General features: G+C 31.3%; 2 protein-coding genes across 2 annotated transcripts; both read left to right on the plus strand.

Moving 5' to 3' along the window:
* The first annotated feature begins 1,359 nt into the window (after positions 1–1,359).
* Positions 1,360–5,088, plus strand: LOC130828119 (probable purine permease 11). Its single transcript, XM_057693931.1, has 2 exons — positions 1,360–1,512; positions 3,737–5,088. The coding sequence occupies exons 1-2, from the start codon at positions 1,500–1,502 to the stop codon at positions 4,831–4,833; spliced, it is 1,110 nt and encodes a 369-aa protein (XP_057549914.1). The 5' UTR covers positions 1,360–1,499; the 3' UTR covers positions 4,834–5,088.
* Positions 5,089–12,041: 6,953 nt separating this feature from the next.
* On the plus strand, positions 12,042–15,890 carry LOC130828120 (U-box domain-containing protein 9-like). Its single transcript, XM_057693932.1, has 2 exons — positions 12,042–12,599; positions 14,489–15,890. Exons 1-2 carry the CDS (start codon positions 12,276–12,278, stop codon positions 15,572–15,574), a joined length of 1,410 nt encoding a protein of 469 aa, XP_057549915.1. The 5' UTR covers positions 12,042–12,275; the 3' UTR covers positions 15,575–15,890.
* Positions 15,891–21,599: the final 5,709 nt, after the last annotated feature.

The raw sequence follows: 21,599 nt of genomic DNA on the forward strand, positions 1-21,599 counted from the left end.
TATTTGTAAGAGTAAGACTAGACGATCCTAGAATTCAATTCAATCGATTCCATACAACCATCTGAGCCGTTTCAACCGGTTCCTAATCGTGATAAGTTTAGCTCATGAATGTGGAGATATCAGTCAAAATGAACACCAACATGCTGACTTTCGGGGCACACACATGTCGATGTAAATGACACATTATATCCTCAGAAGAAACCTAAACAATATTTAAAATTTACCAACAAATTAATAAATTTTTTATTTATAATGGATTAGTAGTAGATAAAATAATTTATATTAATTTCCTTTGAAATTTTTAGAAGTTTAAATATAAAAAAAAAAATCTTCATAAATTGGAGGTCTCATTGATCGCAATCTTCTTATATCCTATTTAATAAGGGTATTTCTTCAGATTCGTCACCCATATCATATTTTCTTATGAGTGGGATGAATTGGGTATGGAGATGATATTATATCATTTTTTTTTATACCGAGGGAGGATAAGGGCTATTTGTAAGTTGAATCCTACACGTTTTTTACAAAAGGGTATTTGCTCTTTAAGACAAGACTCAATTCTCAATTTTGGTAGCATTTTCTAGTAATAGTAAATAGCATATTCTATTTGTTTCTTAAAATTGTTCATATTTGTCATTTTGAATTGTTACATGTGTATTTCCAAAAAACTCTTTCAATATAAGACAAATTTTGGATATAATTAATCTTGTTTGTTTTCATTTTAATATTTTTAATAGTGCTTATGGTTCCCATATATTTTCTACTAACTTCATTTTAATATTATTATATTGCCTGTGGGCCCCATATATTTTCCACTAAGTTTAATAAAATATTTTTCTAAAAAACCTAGTGGTATCTTTTTTTTTCCACTAACTTTATTTTAATATTTTTTAATACTTATGATCGCGGCTCTCCCATCATCAAATGATTTAATAAAATGATATATTGACCATAAAAAAAATTCTGCTTTTCGAGGATTTGAATATTTTGTATGGAACAAATTTAAGGAAGGAAAGGATTAATGGAGTGGAAAACATTTTGATTTTAGCATTTTTTTTTAGGGAAATAAATATAAGTTCTTCCTCCTCCTTTTCATATTAGATGTAATATTAGAAAATATAACACTATTTATTCGTTACTTTTTATTTATGATTAATTTTTAATCTTGTTTTATTCGTCTTATTGCAAAGATTATTAATATCAAATTTTATAATTTTTATTATATGTAATTGGAGATATTAAGAATTAAATTAATATATTAAGGTGCGTAAAAAAGTAAATATTGGATATTGCATGTGTTTTAGGAAGAGGTAGGTATAAGAAAATAACGCAAATAAAAAATAAAAGCGTCAGCCGCCTTTGACAAACATATCTCAGATTAATCTAGGAGTATATATATTGGCTGATGCCAATGGATTGGTCTCACACAATATGCACTCCCAAGTCTCACATTCACTCCTCTTCTTTCCATTCTCTCCCCTACTCCTCTTCTAGCCGCCATGGATGCTACTGGTACTTTCTCTCCTTCTCTATTTCTCTTTTTCTATCTAAACTATTTTGCATCATTGCTGTTGTTCATTTTAGGGAGTCAAATTATGGAAATTGATAGGGCATTCTGATTGATTGAGTTCTTGTTATATGGAGTATTGAAAATAATAAATGATTTTTTTTGTTGAATGCTTCTGTAATTCATTGGATATTGAATTAAACGGATGTAAAATATCCGCAGATTATTGGCCCAATTATCCTCGATTTGTTTCCTTTATTGCAATAATTTTGCCTAAATATGAAGCTTTTTTGGGTATTGATTTTTCTATCTGGTTTCCTTGGATTATTTTTGTTATATAGAAATTTGGAAAGTAGAGCTATTCAGAGTTTTTTGCATTCTTTGAATTTTGAATTTTGAATTTTTTTTCATGAGTTTGTCTCGAAATTCAAGCAATCTAGGATCTATTATTCTTCCCACTAATGTATTGTATATTTAGCTTTTCTTATTAGAATGTTTCATAATTATACTTCTACTCATTTATACACGAACACTAATGGTTTGATGATGGTATGAGCACGGGGGAAGCCAGAGTTTTGAATTAGGGGTCATATAGCTCAAACACTAGCACAAAATTATAGTGAATAATGTAAGTTTTTGTTTTTGAATTGGAAAATCTTATAACTTGGGACCGTATTGTAAAAACACTAGCAAATTAAAAAGATAAAAACAAATAAAATTGTAAGTTTTTGTTTTTGAATTGAAAAATCTTATAACTTGGGACCGTATTGTAAAAATAATGTGGCATCGCTTCTATTGGCAGATCTAGGGGTCAAACTCAGCGAGAGTACAATCAAGAGAAAAGAGTTACACAAAAGGGGTGTAGCTCAATTGGTCATGAGTGTGAGCATAAAGGCTTTAATGCAGGGTTCGAATCTTACAAAATCTAATTTTTTTTAAGAATTATCAGTGCTCGTGCGGGCGCGGGATCCAGTTGGATCCGCCTTTGATCGCATCTCAACGGTCGCATTATAAAGGTTTTCAATATAAACAAACAATTTTCTCGCGTTGCAAAGGCATAAAAAAAACCACATTTTGGCCATATCAAGGTATATCATATGATTCAACCGATATTTAGACGTTACGATAACCGCTTCACCTCTATTACCGCATCATCGTTTCATTTCCACGATTGCTGCCGTTACCGTATTTTTACAATATGCTTAGAACATGAAAATTTAGGAGGATGAGAAGAGATGTCAACAAGGACCATGAGAAATTTTGTGATAGAGAGATTGTTACTAAAGTAGTAGTCTTAGAAAGTATTAAAACTATAAAATTGATAATTAACTTTAAGATTCGATCTATTATCCTACTTCGGCCGCTTAATTATATTTGATGTTGTTATACTTAAGCAACCGTTATGTCATATATAATAAGGGACCAGATTAAAAATACAATGAGACGTGGTGTTGGAAGGGGGTGGATTAAAATAAGATGCAAGTTTGGACCGGGAAGCATGTCTTCCCATTCCTCCATGTGGCTTCGGCACTGGGTAGGAGTAATTTCTTGAGTGTAATGAAGCAAACAAATTCAAACTGAGTATTGTTCTGTGATCAAATAGAATCTTATAGATGAGCTAGATTCTGATATTAATATGGTCTGTTCAAGTATCTGCTGTAGTACTGGAAGTCCTAAGTTTGTACTGTAGTTGATGAGCTAGATTCTGATATTACCTTAGTCTGTGATCAAATTTGAAATATTTTTTGACTTGGATGGTTTAAGATATTCAATTCAATTAAAAATGTAGGCGTGGGTTGTGTTCTTTGTGTATAAAGGCAAAAAAGTGTTGCTTTTCATAAATTTTCTTGTAACTTGTCAAAACGCTTTGTTTAACATTAGCCTGTATTCTAGTCTCTTGGTTGTTGATTGATGCCTCTCATTGCCCGACTGCAAGCAGTTCAATTAATGAATTCATTTATGCTGAAATTTCTCTGATTTCATCAAGTGTTTCCTTCCTATATCTATCTTGCATAATTGTTCATAAATCAAGCGAAGTAATGAAGTACAATGGATACTGGATTTTACTGTTTGCTCAATTTGAGAATGTGGACGATGGTCTATGATTAGCTCTATTGTGTCAATTATGTGTTATTTCTTAAATGGAAGTTGTTCATATTTTTTACAGCTTATCTTTTTGTTGCCTATTTCAGTGTACTTATTCTTATATACACCTTATATTTTGAACAGATGTTGGAGATCCTATTTTTGCTAAAGACAGGGCAGAAACTACGGTCCAAGCACTTCTCAAACTAAATCGTTGGCAATGGTGGATCTTGGTGGGACTCAATATTTTCTTCGTTGTAGCTGGACAAACAGCTGCTGTACTTTTAGGACGCTTTTATTATAATGAGGGCGGAGCTAGTACATTTTTGGCAACACTTGTTCAAACCGCTGGATTTCCTATCCTCTTCATTCCACTTCTATTTATTCCTGCGTCCAATAAGTCTCCAACCCCTCCTGATTCACTTTCTAGAAAGTACATTTTCTTAATCTACATTTTTCTGGGAATAATTGTTGCTGGTGACAACTTTTTATATTCTAAAGGACTCTTATACCTCTCCGCTTCCACATATTCTCTAATTTGTGCCACCCAATTAGCCTTCAACGCTGTATTTTCGTATTTCATCAACTCTCAAAAGTTCACCCCATTGATTCTAAATGCTGTGGTCATTTTATCATATTCTGCCGCCCTCTTAGGGGTAAACGAAAGTTCCGATGCACCAGAAGGAGTGACTAAGTCACAATATGCTGTCGGATTCATTTGCAGCATCTCAGCTTCAGCTCTGTACTCACTGGTGCTTTCACTCATGCAGCTTACCTTTGAAAAAGCAATCAAAAAATCTACATTTTCTGTTGTTTTAGAGATGCAAATCTACACTTCAATTGTTGCAAGTATTGTTACAGTTGTAGCATTATTTGTTAGTGGGCAATGGCGAGACTTGGAAGGAGAAATGCACGGTTATCACACTGGGAAAGTGTCATATGTGCTGACTCAGGTCGGGACTGCTGTATGTTGGCAAGTCTGCTCGGTTGGTGTGGTGGGCTTAATCTTTTTGGTAACATCGTTGTTTTCGAATGTCATCAGTACAGTTGCTTTGGTCGTTGGTCCTATTGCGTCTGTCGTAGTCTTCCATGACAAGATGAATGGTGTCAAGATAATTGCCATGTTGTCTGCACTTTGGGGTTTTGTTTCTTATATTTATCAAAATTACCTTGATGATTATAGATCAACAGAGTTACGGAGGCAAATGGAAGCCAATGACAGTAGGGTGACTGCTTGCTAATAGTCCCTACGTCCTTTGGAGTATATTCCATTTGAATCAAAAAAACTCTTACAAAAAATGATTAAGGAGCAAATTGAAAGTGACGGAGTATTATTTATTCAAATTGCAAAGATGTGTTTTTACATTTTTTCTCTTCTAATTTAATGACCAATTGTGGGTTTTCACTGTTCTTAGGTGATTTTCTTGTACTGTTGCCTACTTGTATAGTAGATGATTTCCATTACTATATTGCAGATTTGCAGTCACTTTTTTCCATTTTTGCTGATACAAATAGTTACGTGTACGTGGGCATGTCTATAAAGAAGGTATACTCAAATACATTTAAGTTTTTTTTTGTGTTCATTTGTAAAAGGGAAATTTTCTATAATAAACTAATTTTTGTTTGATCTGCTAAAAATAAACCTATTTATTGTTTATTTTTAAATAAACTCATCTATTAAATATATTTGTTAAAATTAAACACACCTTTATTTATAACCATCTTAAAAGCTTCTTTGTGATCAAACAATTAGGAATTAACTATAGTTAAGTTTATTTTCAGCAATTATATCGTATGGTAAGTTTTATTTTAAAAAAAATCAATATTTGAATTTATTTTTAACGGATTAAGCAAAGATTGATTTATTTTTGACAATTTTCTCTTTGTAAAATGGCTAAATGACCTTCATTTTGAAATAATAATAGTTCATTTATAAAAAAGTATAGGTGATAAATTTATACGGTTTTGTAATGCATCTTTTGGAGTAGGAGTGAATATGAATATGAATTTAGTGGGTAATGAATGGATATTAGTGTGAAAAGTTTTATCAGTCATAGGTTGTGAGTAGGTGGTGCCCGGCTCATACCCATTGGACTCACCTCATATATGTTCGCTCTATATTAGGTTTCTATATTTTTTATTGAAAACCATTGATAAAAAAATAAGGATATGGATATTGAATTATAGTCTCTCTGTTCCTTGCACAAGGAATATTCAGGATAATTAATAAAAATAGAATTTTTTAGATGGTAAATTATTATTTTATTAAATAATAGATTTGATGGAGAAAAAGTGAGGATTATAAATATTAAAAAAGTATTAAATGAAAGTTATTGAAAAAATATAGAGACCACAATTAATAAAAATATTTTTACAAAAAAATTAGTAGGAAAGGACCATAAGCAATATAAAATGTTAAAATGAAGTTAATGCAAGATATGTGGCGACCACATAAGCATTTTTAAAATATTAAAATAAGGACTAACGGGTTATTTTTGTTTAAAATTTACGATATAAATAAAAAGATTATTTATAGGAATAACAAATGGAACACTCAAAATTACAACTAGAACTTTTTGAAGGAAGGGAAGGAAATTATTTTGGTTTTGAGTTTACGTTAGGTTGAGTCATGTCAAGCTTTGGTAAAAATTCATGTCCATATCATGTCAATTCGATGCATATTGGATCAATTGTAATAAAGGGTGAGATATGTATCATGCTAATGGGATGTGACTAAATTTTATAAAGTTTATTGTCATAAACGTATTGCATAATGTCATCCTTAACCCGATCTTAAGATCAACAATGAGCAACGAGCACTCACATACAAAGTTCCTTGTTCGATATATAATTTATTAAATTCGAATTTAGATCACTTCTGACTCAAATTGATTATTGATTATTACACTTTGGGCGTTTAAATTGGTATTAGACAATTTTTCAACTGAATCAACTTTTAAAAGTCATAATCAAGATTATGCTCTTTCACATTTTAGCTTTATTAATTTGAAATTATTTATATTATTTATAACACATTTTTACAAATTAAAGTGTACAATCATAGAAGTTTTTATATTTATTATTATTATTATCCGTCGTGATTTATGATTTATGTATATGGAACAATGAGTAGATTCATTTTTTAAGTATTTTTAATCCAAATCTCCAAATTAATTTAGACTTATTTTATGGTATATCCATCACTTTTACTCTCAAATAATTTATTGAATTGATACAAGTATAAGAGAAGTTGCGTTAATTTTTTTCAATTGAGTAGAATTAATTTTATCAGTCAAAATTATTAGTTTCTAATAAATAGTAATATTACTTGTTCCACTATACATTATCCAGTCATTTAACTTTTCTCAAAACTTTTCTGAAAAAAAAAACTTTTTTAAAAAACTTAAAAAAAAAAAAAAAAAAGTCATTTAACATTTTTAATTCTACTTGAATCAAAATTGAAACTCAATGTCTCAAAAACTAATGGGTCATAACTTGGTATTTGAGACTTAGTGTCTAAAAATGATCCGACCTGAAAAATAACAAATGGAGAAATTCGTCCGTGATTCAAACCTAATTATATGACTTTTTCCCAACCTTTTGAGAGACCGTCTTTTTTAAAGACGGCTCTCAAGAGTAGAGCTCACTTTCCTTCTTTAGTAAATATCTTAATTCAAAAAAAAAACTGTTGTTTTAAAAAAAATTACTATTTTTTTTAAAAAAAAAGGTGTAAAAATTGTTGTTTTAAAAAAAATTGCTATTTTAAAAAAAAAAAACTGTAGAAAACTGCTTTCTTTTTTGGAAGGTGAAAAGTTTTCTGATTAATTGTCTATTCTAAAGCAAAATAAAAAATCATTTAGTTTAAATTAGATTTTTTCATTTTTTTTTTAAAAATTAAGGTTCATCAATGTTGAAAAATAGTGATGTTGAAGATGACAATTATGGTTAATTTTTATGATTTGGGGTTAAAATAATATATTTAGCGTTATAACATAATATACTTGGAGTTATAGCATAATATATTTGTGGTTATAACATAATATATTTAGGGTTATAACTCAATATATTTGGAATTAAAACTTGATATATTTGAGGTTTTATAACATAATATATTTGCTTGTATTATTATAATGTCAATTTTGTAGTATTATATCACAAATATATAATGTTATAAGCCCAAATCTATTACGTTATGACCGCAATTATATATTTTTTTATGACCCCAACTATATTATGTTATAACCCAAATATATTATGGTTATAACCCCAAATATATTACGTTATAATTACAAATATATTATGTTATAACTCCTAATATATTATGTTATAACCACAATTGTTTTTATTAATTTCCCCCAAACAGTAGACATTGTTGTCTTCTTCAACATCACTATTTATACCATTGATGAAGCTTAATTTTAAAAACAAAAAAAATCAGAAAATTGTAAATCCAACTAATATATAATAACACAATCAACCCAAAAAAATGAAAATAAAAGCTTTAAAAACGAAAATGATGAAGGATAAATGCATAACTTTGATGGTTTTGTAAACGTTGAAAAAAATAAAAAGAGAATAAATAACAATAAATTTGAAAGAAGAAGATGGAAATTAAAAAACACAAATAGAGTTTGAGAGAAAAAGATGAATAGTTTTATTAGAAGAGAGAAAAAAAATCAAAAATAAAAGTTAAAAAGCATTATTTAAAAAATTTAATTATTTTTTAAAAAAAAATTAAAAATTAAGCTTGCCTAAACTTGAAACGTCTTTTAAAGACGTTCTCAAGTAAGAATTTGTGTCTCATATAAATGAATAAGTGGAAAATAGGATTTTGTAATAAAAAACAAGTGATATAGTACTAGTTTAACCTTGTATAACAAGTGTCAAAGCAACCATATATAATCCACGTGCATTGAGTATAATTGATAAATCATCCTTTTGGTAAAATCCAATTGTCATTTAATGCTCTTCTTTTTTCGGTCCTCAATTTTCCATTCATTTTCATACTTCCTCTCATCGACCCCAAAAAGGCCAAAACTAAAATACCATGCTTTACCACTATTATTGACTCCATTAGTATTCCTATTCAAAATTAATCCAACCTCAAATATTTACTATGTTTCAAAATACTTATAATGATTAATTGTCACGCCATTTATTATATTGATTCGATTTTTAATATAATTTTTAATTATGTATAATAAAAATTAAAAAAAAATTAATATTGATAATATTTTATATTGAAAGGAATTAAATAAAATTTTATTTAATCATAATTTAATTTATAAATTAAAAATTAATCGTAAATTAAAAATAATAAATAAATAATATAATATTTCTAATATTGCAAATAAATTAAAAAGGGAGAAGTATAATACTTACTCCCTTCTTAAATACTTGCTACCTAACGTTTATTATCACTATTTATAGTTCAAGCTTATTTTATGTATTACGGCTAGTGATGGCCACGGTCCGGGTTGGGCCGGTTTCGATTCCATGTGGAACTTGATTCGAACGTTCTAGTTCCGGGCGGTTCAAAACGGTTCATTGGCGGTTCTGGCGGTTCCAACTCACGGGTCAGGTGGGTCGGACCATCAGTTTCATTCTTATTTTTCCTTTAAATATAATATAAAAATACTATAATAATGCGGGCGTATCTTTGATAATTACTTGATTATTAGCGAAATTCATTGCTTGTCATCGTTATTAAAATATTCACTAAAAAGAATGAAAAAAATAAATTAATAAGAAACGATAAAGATGATTAATAAAAAAAAGAGGGAGAAAATGGACTTGAACCTAGTACCCGAATGAATACTAAGTTGCCTACGTATCCCGAAGGAATCAAAGTCCACGTAGTTTTTTGTCATACCTTTTTATTTGTAGTTGTTGAATGTTGATTGATCGTTGTCCGATTGATCATATTCGTCTTCGTCATCATCATCTTGTTGGTTAGATGCTTCCATTGACTCTCTTCCTGACGATGATGCAGATGTATCCATCATCATCAATGGATCATCATTGCCTTTGATCATCATCGTTCTTGAGTCCTTGTGTTCGGAGCTCCGCTTGATTCCAATCTTTCTTGCAAACACATATTTGAATAGTATGTGGAGTAAGACGAGATCTCTTTTCGTTTAGAACTCTTCTACCTACACTAAAATCAGACTCCGACGCAATCGTAGAAGCAATAACTGCAAGGATATCCTTTGCAATTCTCGATAATATGGGAAATTTTATGGATTTTTCTTTCCATCATTCTAAAATATTATAGCTACCTTGGTCAATTTTAAAGTGATGTTTAAGATAATTATCTAATTCTAAATATGAAGTGGAGGGTGATGAGAAAGAAGATGGTCCTACAAAACTATCATCTTGGCTTATTATGTTAGCTATTACAGGATTATAATAAGTGGGACGTGCCGAGACACTAGCACGCCTAGACGTATCGCGACTTGGGTTATATACACTAGCATAGTAATCATAAAGTTCTGCTAAAAGATTTTTACAATTTCCAACATAATTATGTACATCACTAGGCGGACGATTTAATGATTGGTAGTAAAATCCAATTACTTAAGTAAGGATTTCTGTCTTAAAACATGGGTCTAAAATTGTCGCAATTCCATGAATAAAAGGAAAATCAGTAAAATACGTCTTCCACTTGTCCATCATATCTCCAAGAATCAACTTTAAATATATGTTAGTATCATTATGCGAATGTCGGTTGGTTCTTTTGTAAAATACGACCACACATGTGAAACAGCTCTACCACTAGGAGGTGACATTGCCGGAAAAGGTTGTCTTACTGGTTCATCTTCATCTAAATTTAAATAGAATGACATACTCAAATACAACAATATATAAATAAATAATAATATAAAAATTTAATCAATTTGAAGAATAAAATTATAAAACTAACCGATACTTTGGAAATTGACTCGTTTACCACGAGTTTGTCTTTGTTGTTGTTGTTGTTGTTGTTGTTGTTCTTCATATGATCTCGTTGATGACTGTCGAGATCTATGTATCCCAATAGGGGTCGTTGGTTCGTCGTCTTCTTCTTCTTCTTAAATTTGTATTTCTCTTTCCACTTCTTCTGCATAATCGTGTAATTCTTGGTCGTACCCTTCTGGATAATTTGGTTCAAAATTATAAGTACTAAACGAAGGTGTTGTTGATACCGACGGTGTTAAAGTGACCTTCCTTTTGGAGCTAAAATCTCTCAATGATTTTGCCACTTTAGTAATTTTAGAGGCTTTTTTCAAAAAAGAAGAAATGATAATATTAAAATAATAATGGAATTAAGAAATAAATAAATAATTAAAAGACTAATTACGTAATTAAGAAATAATTAAAATACTAGTTATATAATTAAGAGAATAATTGCGTAATTAAGTAATTAAGTAGAGAGAGTAAGTAATGAAGATGATTGAAAGTGTGGTCTATGTATACAAAAATCCCAACGACTAGTTTTTGGCCGGTTCCAAAGAATCGCTAGGCCGGGTGAACCGTCCGGTTGGCCGGTTCCAAAGAATCGTTGGACCGGGTGAACCGTTCGGTTCCAAGGCACCATTAGGCCGGGTGAACCGGTCCGGTCCGGTTCCTTGGAACCGGTGGTCCGGGTGAACCGGCCCGCGGTTTTTTGGTATCGGTGGTCCGGTTCCAAAGAACCGCAGGCCGGTTCAAGCGGTTTTTTCCAGCGGTTTCACGGTTCCGCTGTTTGGGCCAGTTCAAAACCTGTCGCGAACGGTTTTGGTTCCGGGACGGTTTCAAGCGGTTCGGGACCGGTTCGGTTCTGGGTAACCCCCTCCATTACGGTTAATGTGCAATAAAAAATATAATCAGGTGAAATCTTATTTTAGTCGTCTAGGGGCAGTTCTTGGGCCGTGTGAGGTGCCCAACCGCACAGGGCCCCGAACCTAAAGGGTCTCATATTAAAAAATTCTAATAACATACCAATGGTCATATCTTTAAAACCTGTAGATCACATTTTTTTCTCTCCTTTTTTATCACCTCATATATGTTTACACATTCATCAAATATCAATTATCACTAACTTAATTAATAAAAATAATCAACAATTTATTTTTAAACTTTTCAACCTTTCAAACTTTTACGGTTTTTATTATTGTTCATCAATCTATTTCTATTTTTTCTCTTCCATTTTAACATTAAAGAAGAAAGTTTAATTTTTAACAACTTAATTTAAGTTTTAAAAAAATATTTTTTTTTATTTTAATTATGAAGGGCCCCAATTTAAAAATTTATGAAAAATAAACAGAATTTCAAAATTATTTACTCTGCCACTGTAATCATTTAAACGTATATTTTCGTAATCTTAACTTTTTATATTATTAAAATATAAATAATTTAATATATAAGAGACCAAAACAACTTTAAAAAAAATCCCGCAAGCATAATAAACAATTTCAAACTGAAAACCGTCCAAACGTAGACGAAATTCACAACCAACGTGTTTCTTTTACCCTCTATTAACGCAAACGGAGTAAAAAAAACACAATTTCAGAGAGAGAGAGAAACGAACATTTTAGAGAGAGAAACTGCGACACAGATATAAAAGGAAAGAATAAAAACGAGTGAATGTTGATGAATCTATATCCCTCTACACTTTCACCAGAAATCTTCTCTAATTTCGTCTGATTTTTCTTTCATTAGAAAAATGGGGAAGAGTGAGGCTAATGGTGTTGCAGATTGTGAAATTATGAAGAATACAAGAGAGCTTAAGAAGGAATTAAAGCAACTAATCATTGAGATAATTGAAGATAATCATGAAGATCATAAAGATGATGAGAGTATCAATGGAGAAGTAATTCTGGATACAATCGATAAAACAATTCAGACATTGATTTCATTGAAAGAATTGAAGATAAATAAAAAGATTAAACACTCTTCTAAAATTCATGTGCTGAATGTTCCTGAGGAATTTCGTTGTCCAATTTCTAAAGAAATTATGAAGGACCCAGTTATTTTATCTACTGGGCAGGTAATTTTTTAATTTGGGTATTCTTTAATTTTTCTGGGTTTTGTTTGTTTTCATTCTTTGTTTAATAGTATTATTTACTGTTGGAGTGTCGGTTTGACATTTCTTGTATACTACATAAATTTTTAATGTTTGGTGAGTTGAGATTTTTACTAGTTGTTGAGTTTTCCTGAATTTCTGGGTAATTAAACTTTGTTGAGTATGATTTTTCTCTGATTATGGGCAATTGGGCATGTTAGTCGTCTGATCAGAGAATGTCAGGCGTTTTAGCAGTATTTGGTTTGCTTTCATCATCCAAGTACCTCAAACAAAAATTTGCTCCATATATTCTAAATAATTGCTACAATTTCGTTTTTAACACGTACTAAAGAATTTGCTATGAATGCTTTTGGCTATTAGCCACGGGACACTGATGGGTTTCATTTGACTGCACGTATTTTTTCTGCTCTCTCAAGTCGGTATTTTTTTCTGCTCTCTCAAGTCGGTATGGTTATGATTTGTTCGCTATTCTTTCGGGACCTGAATTTGTACAGGACGGTAGGCTGATGACCATTACTACGACTCACAATACTAAAAATAATGAAGTTATGTGCCCTTCTTTATTTATGTCAAGTTGCATATCATACATGAGAGAAGGTCTTAGTAAATAACGAAGTTAACAAATCACCCTTACGTGGTAGGTTTTGATAGGTTGATAATTTTGTAATCTTAATTTATCTTTTTTGTTTTGTTTATTTTATTATTATTTTTTTTATCTTTTTATTATGATAAATCATGGTGATTGATTAAGAATTTTTGTGATATTTGATGCTAAAAGTAAATTGGAAATAAATTATTTGTTAGTTTTATTGTTAACAAATGCCAAAGGGAGGGTATGTTTGCGTATATCCAGGTGAGGGTGGCTTAATAACATTGAGGAAATGAAATGGAATGTACTCACACTCTTTGTTCAATTTCGTCCACTCTTTAACTAATCTTTTCGTTTAAACCGTACATTTCTTTTAGGATAGAGGGAGTAGTTAGGAAGACAAGAAATGACAATGGTTGTACTATAAGTTGGGAAATTATGACTTATCCATTTATAAATGTGTAGGGAAATTTTAGAATTAATGTGGGTTTGATTTGTTTAGGCTTAATAAATTATCTTGGAGGAAATGAGTTAATGTCCTTGTTTAACTGTTTATGCAAATTGGATTACTTGATAAATCAAATACATTAGATAATGACATGTAATTCTTGTGTCTCTATATGTGTATATAAGACTTGAGAGTTCTTGTTCTGAATATAATAACCAAGTGGGTAATTTGTCCGGGAAATGCCTTATGAAGTTCTTGAATCTTGATTGACTGTTGATGCAAGTTGAAGTACTTTTTATAATGAAAAAAAGTTGCATTGTGTTATATCGATTGCGTTCTAAAGGTTTTTAGATTAACTGAACTGATACTAGTCACATTGTAAAGGTGTAAAAAACCGTATTTTTGGTTAATTTATGGGATATTTCATGGTTTTAGCTGATATTTGTTTGTATGACAACCAATTTTACTATTACTATTACCGCATTACCATGACCTTTACCGCGATTGCGAATGTTACCGCATTTGCACTATGCACTATTGTACATGTACATGGTGACTTGATGTAGAGGACAGTATTGTGATTCTTTTACTTGAAGATGTAAAAATTTATCTGAATTTGATAGGTGCACAATGCCAACTGGCAGTTATTGTTGGGCTTTTGTTGTCTTTGTGAAGTTTGTGCTGAAGTTGGTATGAGATTCTTGTTCATTGAGTGATAATTGAGATTTTACCATTTGATCTTGCATTCTTAATTGTTATATGCAATTTGACCTCGTTCTGGCCTTGAACCAATGAGGGATCTTTGTACATTTGCAGACTTATGATCGACCATTCATTCAGAAATGGTTAAAAGAAGGAAACCGAACATGCCCTCAGACCCAGCAAGTGCTTTCTCATATCGAGCTCACCCCTAACCATTTAGTCCGTGAGCTGATATCACAGTGGTGCAAGGATCATGGAACCGAACTCCCTCCTCCTCAGGATATCAATGATGGATTTGTAACTGATGCTGATCGAAACAATTTGAACGCACTTCTCGAGAAGCTGTCTTCAACTGTGCCGGAACAAAAGAAAGCTGCAAAAGAGATCCGCGTGCTGACTAGGCGAATGCCTTCTTTTCGATCCTTCTTTGGGGAGTCAACTAATGCCCTTCCACAACTTCTAGCCCCTCTCACTACCTTGGGAAGCCTTACGGATCATCCTGATCTTCAAGAGGATCTTATAACAACGCTGTTAAATCTCTCTATTCACGACAACAACAAGAAGCTTATTGCGGAGCATCCACTTGTTATCCCTTTACTCATCGAATCGTTGAAATGTGGTAGCATCGAAACTAAAGCCAACGCGGCCGCTGCACTTTTCACACTGTCGGCACTCGATGAAAACAAGATTCTCATCGCAGATTCTGGTGCTTTAAAGCCTTTGCTTGACCTTGTGGAATCATGTAATGAATCAGCCATGACAGATGTGACTTCGGCAATCTTTAACCTGTGTAAAAAACGGGAAAACAGGAGTAAAGCTGTTCGTGAGGGGGCCATTAAAGTGATAATGAATAAGCTCAAGCAGAGGGTGTTTGTCTCTGAACTATTATCTATCCTTGCACTTTTATCGACCAATCATAGAGCAATTGACGAGCTTGAGGAGCAAGCCACGGTTAGGTGTTTGCTAAGCATAATCAGGGAGAGTAATTGTGAGGCTGACCGGGAAAATAGCATTGTGATTATACACGACATATGTGGATATAGCCGTTATGCAATGAAGGATGTTCGGGATGACGAGAAAGACAGCAAAACACTTTCTATGCTGACGGAGAATGGAACTTCAAGAGCTAAAAGGAAGGCAAATTCCATACTCAATAAGCTCAACTCGAGCAGACACATAAACTACACTCATACTGCATAAAGAGTTTTCCGCAAATGAGCTTCCTTTGTACATATTGCTTTGTTGTCGGGTTGCTGTATACCTGTAAAGTCTGATACATCTGGGGTAAGTAAGTTCTGTTTCCCAGATTTGCTCTTTTTAACTCTTTTTAGTAATGTACAGTATTACTACAAGTTTTGCAGTTTCTATTTGTTTTAAATAAGGAGGGGTTTGATATGTGATCCATTAGAAGTGACAAAAGTGTAGCTCTTTTCTTGTTATGAATTGAATATAGTTGGTCCTTTTTACTTCTCTTTGTCAATAAAAATTTGGTACAAACAGGACCACCTTATGACTATGAAGTTGTGATCACCATCAATATTTGTTTGTCTTTCTGGTAGGGCCATTAGGAGGTATGATTTCAATTTTATGATAGTAAACAAATTAGTGAATTATTGTATTAGTACCATTAGAAAATTTTTATATAATAATTATCTAATATTTAATACTAAGATCACATGCATTATAATGAATTAAAGTAGTAATCACATTATAATATTTAATACGTGACTTGAGAGTGCTTTGAATTTTATTCATCAGTCTACCGATTGTTTCACCTTTTGCTTTTAGGGATGCACAGAGGTTACTTTTTTAGGTGGTCTCTGATAATTTTTTTAAAAAAATCGTACATTTAGAAATAGAAAGAACGGAGTGGGATGAAGGGAGTATATTTCTTATTATATTTAGTAATTGTCCAATAGAATTATGCCTTTTGCTTTGGTAAGTGTCGGTTGCCTTAATTGATTTGCTTTTCTGGAATAAAATCACACCCTTTTATTTTCCTTTATAGATGATATAGTTTTTCAAGTCCTTTGTGATAATTGACACATTTTAGTGGCTAAGAAAGTAGTTTCAAAGGGGGTTGAATATCACAAGTAATAAGGAAAGAAAAAAGGTAGAAGCAACTACAATATTGTTTATATGACTACTTATTCCATTCTTTTTTAGACCTTATCTAGCTTGGTTGTTTGGGGGTGTTTTTCATGCTTTTTCTTCTTAACCTTTTCTCTTGCCAACTACTTATGATTTTTATTTTATTTAGTTATCTTTTTGTTTGGCTTTTTCCTACTCTTGGATAATTTGATTATGTCACATATCTTTCTAATGCACCCAATGAAAGATGTTTATATAAGGGTTAGAATGGATTCTTTCTAATCTTTGGTGAAATCATTGATTTGGGCTTTGTTTTCACTTAATGTTTTTACTTTATTATTATGTCTAAACTAAGACGGTTTAGATAAGAGATTCGAAAATTTAAGTAGAGACGTCTTTTTTATTTCCTTGGCTAAATAATAAAGATGTTCGTAAATATTTGATGGCTGATTGGAGTAGTTAATTTGTTTATATGATTTTATCATCTGATCTTAGACCTAAGAGATATCTCAAGAGACTGGTTGTTGATTAAATTAGTTGATTTAAGATACAATAGTTTGGGGAATATAAAAGGGAATAAACATGATAAGAGGGAATATTCAGTAAAGCAAAAATGGCAAATGTAGGATGCCGAATAGGTGGTTGAGTACAGTTACTATTGAAAGACGTCTTCCAACCGAAAATATATTTATACTTTCTTAAGAAGAATATTTGTGATGGACAACGTAAATGGTTTGGCTACTTGGCACTTGGCAACCTCTAAAATTGACTGCATTATCAATATCCAAATAACAACTTTTTATGCGTTACAAAACAAGTTCAATGAATTAATGTACTCCTTTGGCCCTTATTATCTCCTAATTTAGCTCCATATATTAAAGAAAAATTATTTAAAATAATTTAATCTTTTATTAATTTTTCTATAATAATTTTAATTTTTGATTACATATGAATAAGTTTAACTATAAAGAGTGCTTGTTAAGAATCCATCAAGGTAACCTCTTATCTCCATAATAAATTATTTTTTTATAAATAAATAGAATAAAATTAAATATAAAATTAAATCAACTACTCTTGTGACAGACCTTCTCTCAAAGAGACGACCTCAAAACAAGAAGCCCACATTCTTATTTTTTTAAAAAAAATTTGTATTAATTGGACTATTTAAGCCTATATATCTAATACGTTTCTCGGAAAGACAATCTCTTCGGGAGACACATTATGTGTATGGGCTAAATAGCCCAATTAATACAATTTAAAGAGAAAATAAATATGTGAGTTTCTTATTTAAGGTTGTGTTTTAAGAGATGATCTATCAAAAGAGTAACCGGTATGTCACAATGAGAAGTTTTATGTCAATTTCTAATTGGGTGCGGATGTAGGTTCGAAAATATTTCATAATATTGTGTAGCTCAAATATTTTACTAAAGGGAAAGTCCATAAATAATTGTTGTAATTACCAAGAAAAAAATTTAGTATTATAACAAACATATTATTAACATGATAAGTCTACATGTCACTATAATTGATATCAAATGACATAGACGTATAAGATAAAGAAGCATCAAAAGGATGGTTAATCTGTTTTTAAAAAGACAAGAGTGAGAAATATTATTGGAGCTTAATTAAACTGAATATATTTGTGTAAGAAATTTAAAAGTGCATATCTGATGACCTAAATGAGAGTGCTAAAGACTAGTGCTATGAGAATGGAATCGATAAAGATTGCTTGTAATGTTACTTCTTAGAATTTTCTCCTTGTGTCATAATCTTTCACAGAAAAACCAAAAAAATCAACTCAACGGGAACTTTATTAGGAGTAAATTTGTGAATAGAAATATAATTTAAAATAAGTTTAGCGTATTAAGAAAATTTATAATAGTATGTAATAGTTGAATTGCGGTACGATGAGTGTGACCGTAACCATAAATAGAAACTAAATTGCTATTCACAATAATTGTTGCATTATTTATAGTGATGCTTAATAGAAAATAAAATGAAAGATTACCTTGTAAGTTTGCCATGTGAGATATAACCATGTTTTTCATATAATAATATTAATCTAAACGATAAAGAGAAAGAGAGCGCATAGCTTGATCCAAAACTTGTAGGAGATTATTTGTTTGTTAAATCATATCGAGACTGCTAGCACAAAAATTTAGGGCTAGAGCCCCTCTAAGAGTTCGAAATTTTTTTAAAAAATCCTCAAACTAAACTTCAAAAAATGTATTTCTCAAACTAAACTTCCACGAAAATTTTTGCCAAGGACAGTTATTTTGAGTCCTATTAGGCTGTAGGCTGGGTTTCAAGGGAAAGGTAAAAGTTGTTGTCCTTGACAGCGATTTTCAGCTCTCATATATCCAGTCTTACCTTTTAACCTTGCCTTGACCATCAAAACAACAACTTCAAAATTATTGTTAAAGACAACATTGTTCATTAAAGGGAAATCGAAGTCCTTGGCCACGATATCCAACTTCCTTTAAAATTCAGCCGACAGCTCAATAGGACCCTCCTTAATAGTAATTATTCTAGACATTTAGTTTGAAAAATATTTTTTTCAAAGAGTAATTTAGAAATTTTTTATAACAATAGTCAATGAGCTTTACTTATTTCAAATTTTTTCAAGAATTTCATGTGTGGCAAGATATTATTTTCACAAATTCTTGTACGAGAAGGTTTCACTATAAAACATACTTCATATTTGGCTTAAATAGCCTAATAATAAAAACTTTTAGCTTATGAACTTCTTATTTTGAGGTCCTTTTATTGTGACACGATCTCATACAAGACAAGCTAATATTATTTTTTATTTTTGGGCTTAAAATTTTTTATGTTTGGGCTTAAAGGAGGCAGATAGGTGGGGACAAGTGTGTAATGAAAAAATGAAATAGATAAGATAATTTATACTCTCTCCAATTTAGCACTAACGTCCCATTTACTTTATGCACTTTATCCAATATACTTATTCAATCCTTAATATCAGTAAATGTGCATTATCAAAAATTATGAAAAGTTCATATGAATAATCCTTGCACTGAGGCGAATCACACAAGATCGCACATGACTATGTTTTAACTTGTAGATTAATAATAAAATACAAATTAAGAGTAAGAGATGAATAGTGTCCAAAAAGCAAACGGGACGTTAGTGCTGAATTGGAGGGAGTAAAAAAAAGAACAAAATAAGACAAAAATCAACTTATTTCAAAAAATAAGTGTCTAATTTCCAAACCTTAGGTTTGGTGTTGTTCGCAGTTACTAACTGCACTGCGAACAGGTGCTTAATTTTTTAAAAACGCAAACAAGTTGTTCGCAGTTACTAACTAACTGCGAACAAGCCTGTTGACTTGTTTGACCCTGTTCGCAGTTAGGAACTATGAACACTATTAACAGCTGCAGGTCTCTTCTTCTCCATTTTTCCCAAATTTAAAGACCTAACTAATTAAAACTCGACATTTCCTTTTCAAAAACCACTCTTGGACTACCTATGTATTTGTAATTGTTGTTAATGAATTTATGTTGAATTTTTGGCGTCATTCTCCCTAATTACCGAGTCGTTTTTGTTTGATGTATTTGCAATAAAGACATCATCATAAGTTTTTTACAAGTCAATGTATGTTCTAGGCGGGATGAATCATCGCCAAAAGTCCGCGCATTCGTAAGTCAAAGTTTGAAGATTATGATAAACTAAATAAACATATATATACAACTAAATATATACAAATGTTTGAAATATACAACTAAATAAACATATATATACATAGTCAATAAAAATACACAAAAACCTAATGCTAACTATCATCACCCTCATCTACCCTATGCAACCGAGTTGGTCTCCTACTCCTCTTACGGTAACAAGAGGCGTTCGTGTGTCGCTCTGGTAGGGGAGGGGACTGGTACTTTGATGGCTGGGATGGCTCAGCCTACAAGGTCCCTGCAACGTCACCAGGGTATAACAAGTCCATCTCCTCCAAATGAACGTCATAAGGAGGAGATGAGACGTGCACATCGGCGGTAGCCGGTGATGATTTCGCAACAACTTTTGATATGAAGTACTGGAACTACGTGGTAAGTTCTTTCTTAGTCGCCTAAACTCTAAACAAAAATAAATTCACTTACTTTTCAAATACAACTTAATGTAGTAGGGTAGTAAGGTTCATATCCACAAAGAGATTGGGTTTGAGAAGGTTTAGTATGATATGTGTTTTAGCAGATGAAATTGAAAACAATCAATAACACAAAGAAAAGGGGGGCTTTTATTTGCTTTTCTGAAATAAAATAACTTGAATAAGCAATGAACTAAGTGAAATCTATAACAATGGTGTTTTCTAAAAATCAATGGAATGGATATCTTGAGTTAAGTTGATTGTATACTTCTTGTTTCTCATTGATCATTGAATACTTTACTTAAGAAATTCACTTTTGACTATCTATTGTGAAGATGATTATACTTCTATTCTCCTTAAGTGTAGCTAAACATCAAAATCAGTTTGAATGTAAAGCTCTTACTATTAGTTAATTCACTTCAATCAGGGAATAAATTCAATCCAACAATAGCTTTAAGAAAAGAGAATAAATAGGTTTGCTAAAACTATTCAAGCAAATATTTTTCAATCAAAATGAAAAGTTCATTTAGATTCTAATCATTCATAATCTGCATTCACAATTAGAACTAGTTGCTACCATTAATCCAAGTACAAAACTAACTGATTTGCAAATAGATTTAGCATAAATGAATATTGCAATAACAAGAACAATAGTTGATTTCCAATTCAAATAACATTTATAAGATTATAATAAGAACTCTTCAATAATCAAAAGTATATTAAGTATTTTAATATACTTGAAGCTCCATAACCATGGAAAATCAAAAATGAAGAAGAAGAAGAAGTATTTTAATGAAAAATTACAAGATGATCTCATTCCTAAGCTTTCTTGCCTATTTATAGAGATTTGATTAAGCTTCTTGCCATTGGATTTGCTCATCATTCCTCTTTGCAAGTCGCCTCTCAAACCCCTCTAAACATCCATTTGAAAATGAAAGCCGAAATGGGAAAAGTGAAATAGCCGCCCAGCCTACAGACTGAACTCCGCAGCCCGCGTAAAACTCCGTGGGCCGCGCATCTCAGTCTGAT

This window comes from Amaranthus tricolor, chromosome 12 (assembly GCF_026212465.1).
Source record: "Amaranthus tricolor cultivar Red isolate AtriRed21 chromosome 12, ASM2621246v1, whole genome shotgun sequence".
Lineage (NCBI taxonomy): Eukaryota > Viridiplantae > Streptophyta > Magnoliopsida > Caryophyllales > Amaranthaceae > Amaranthus > Amaranthus tricolor.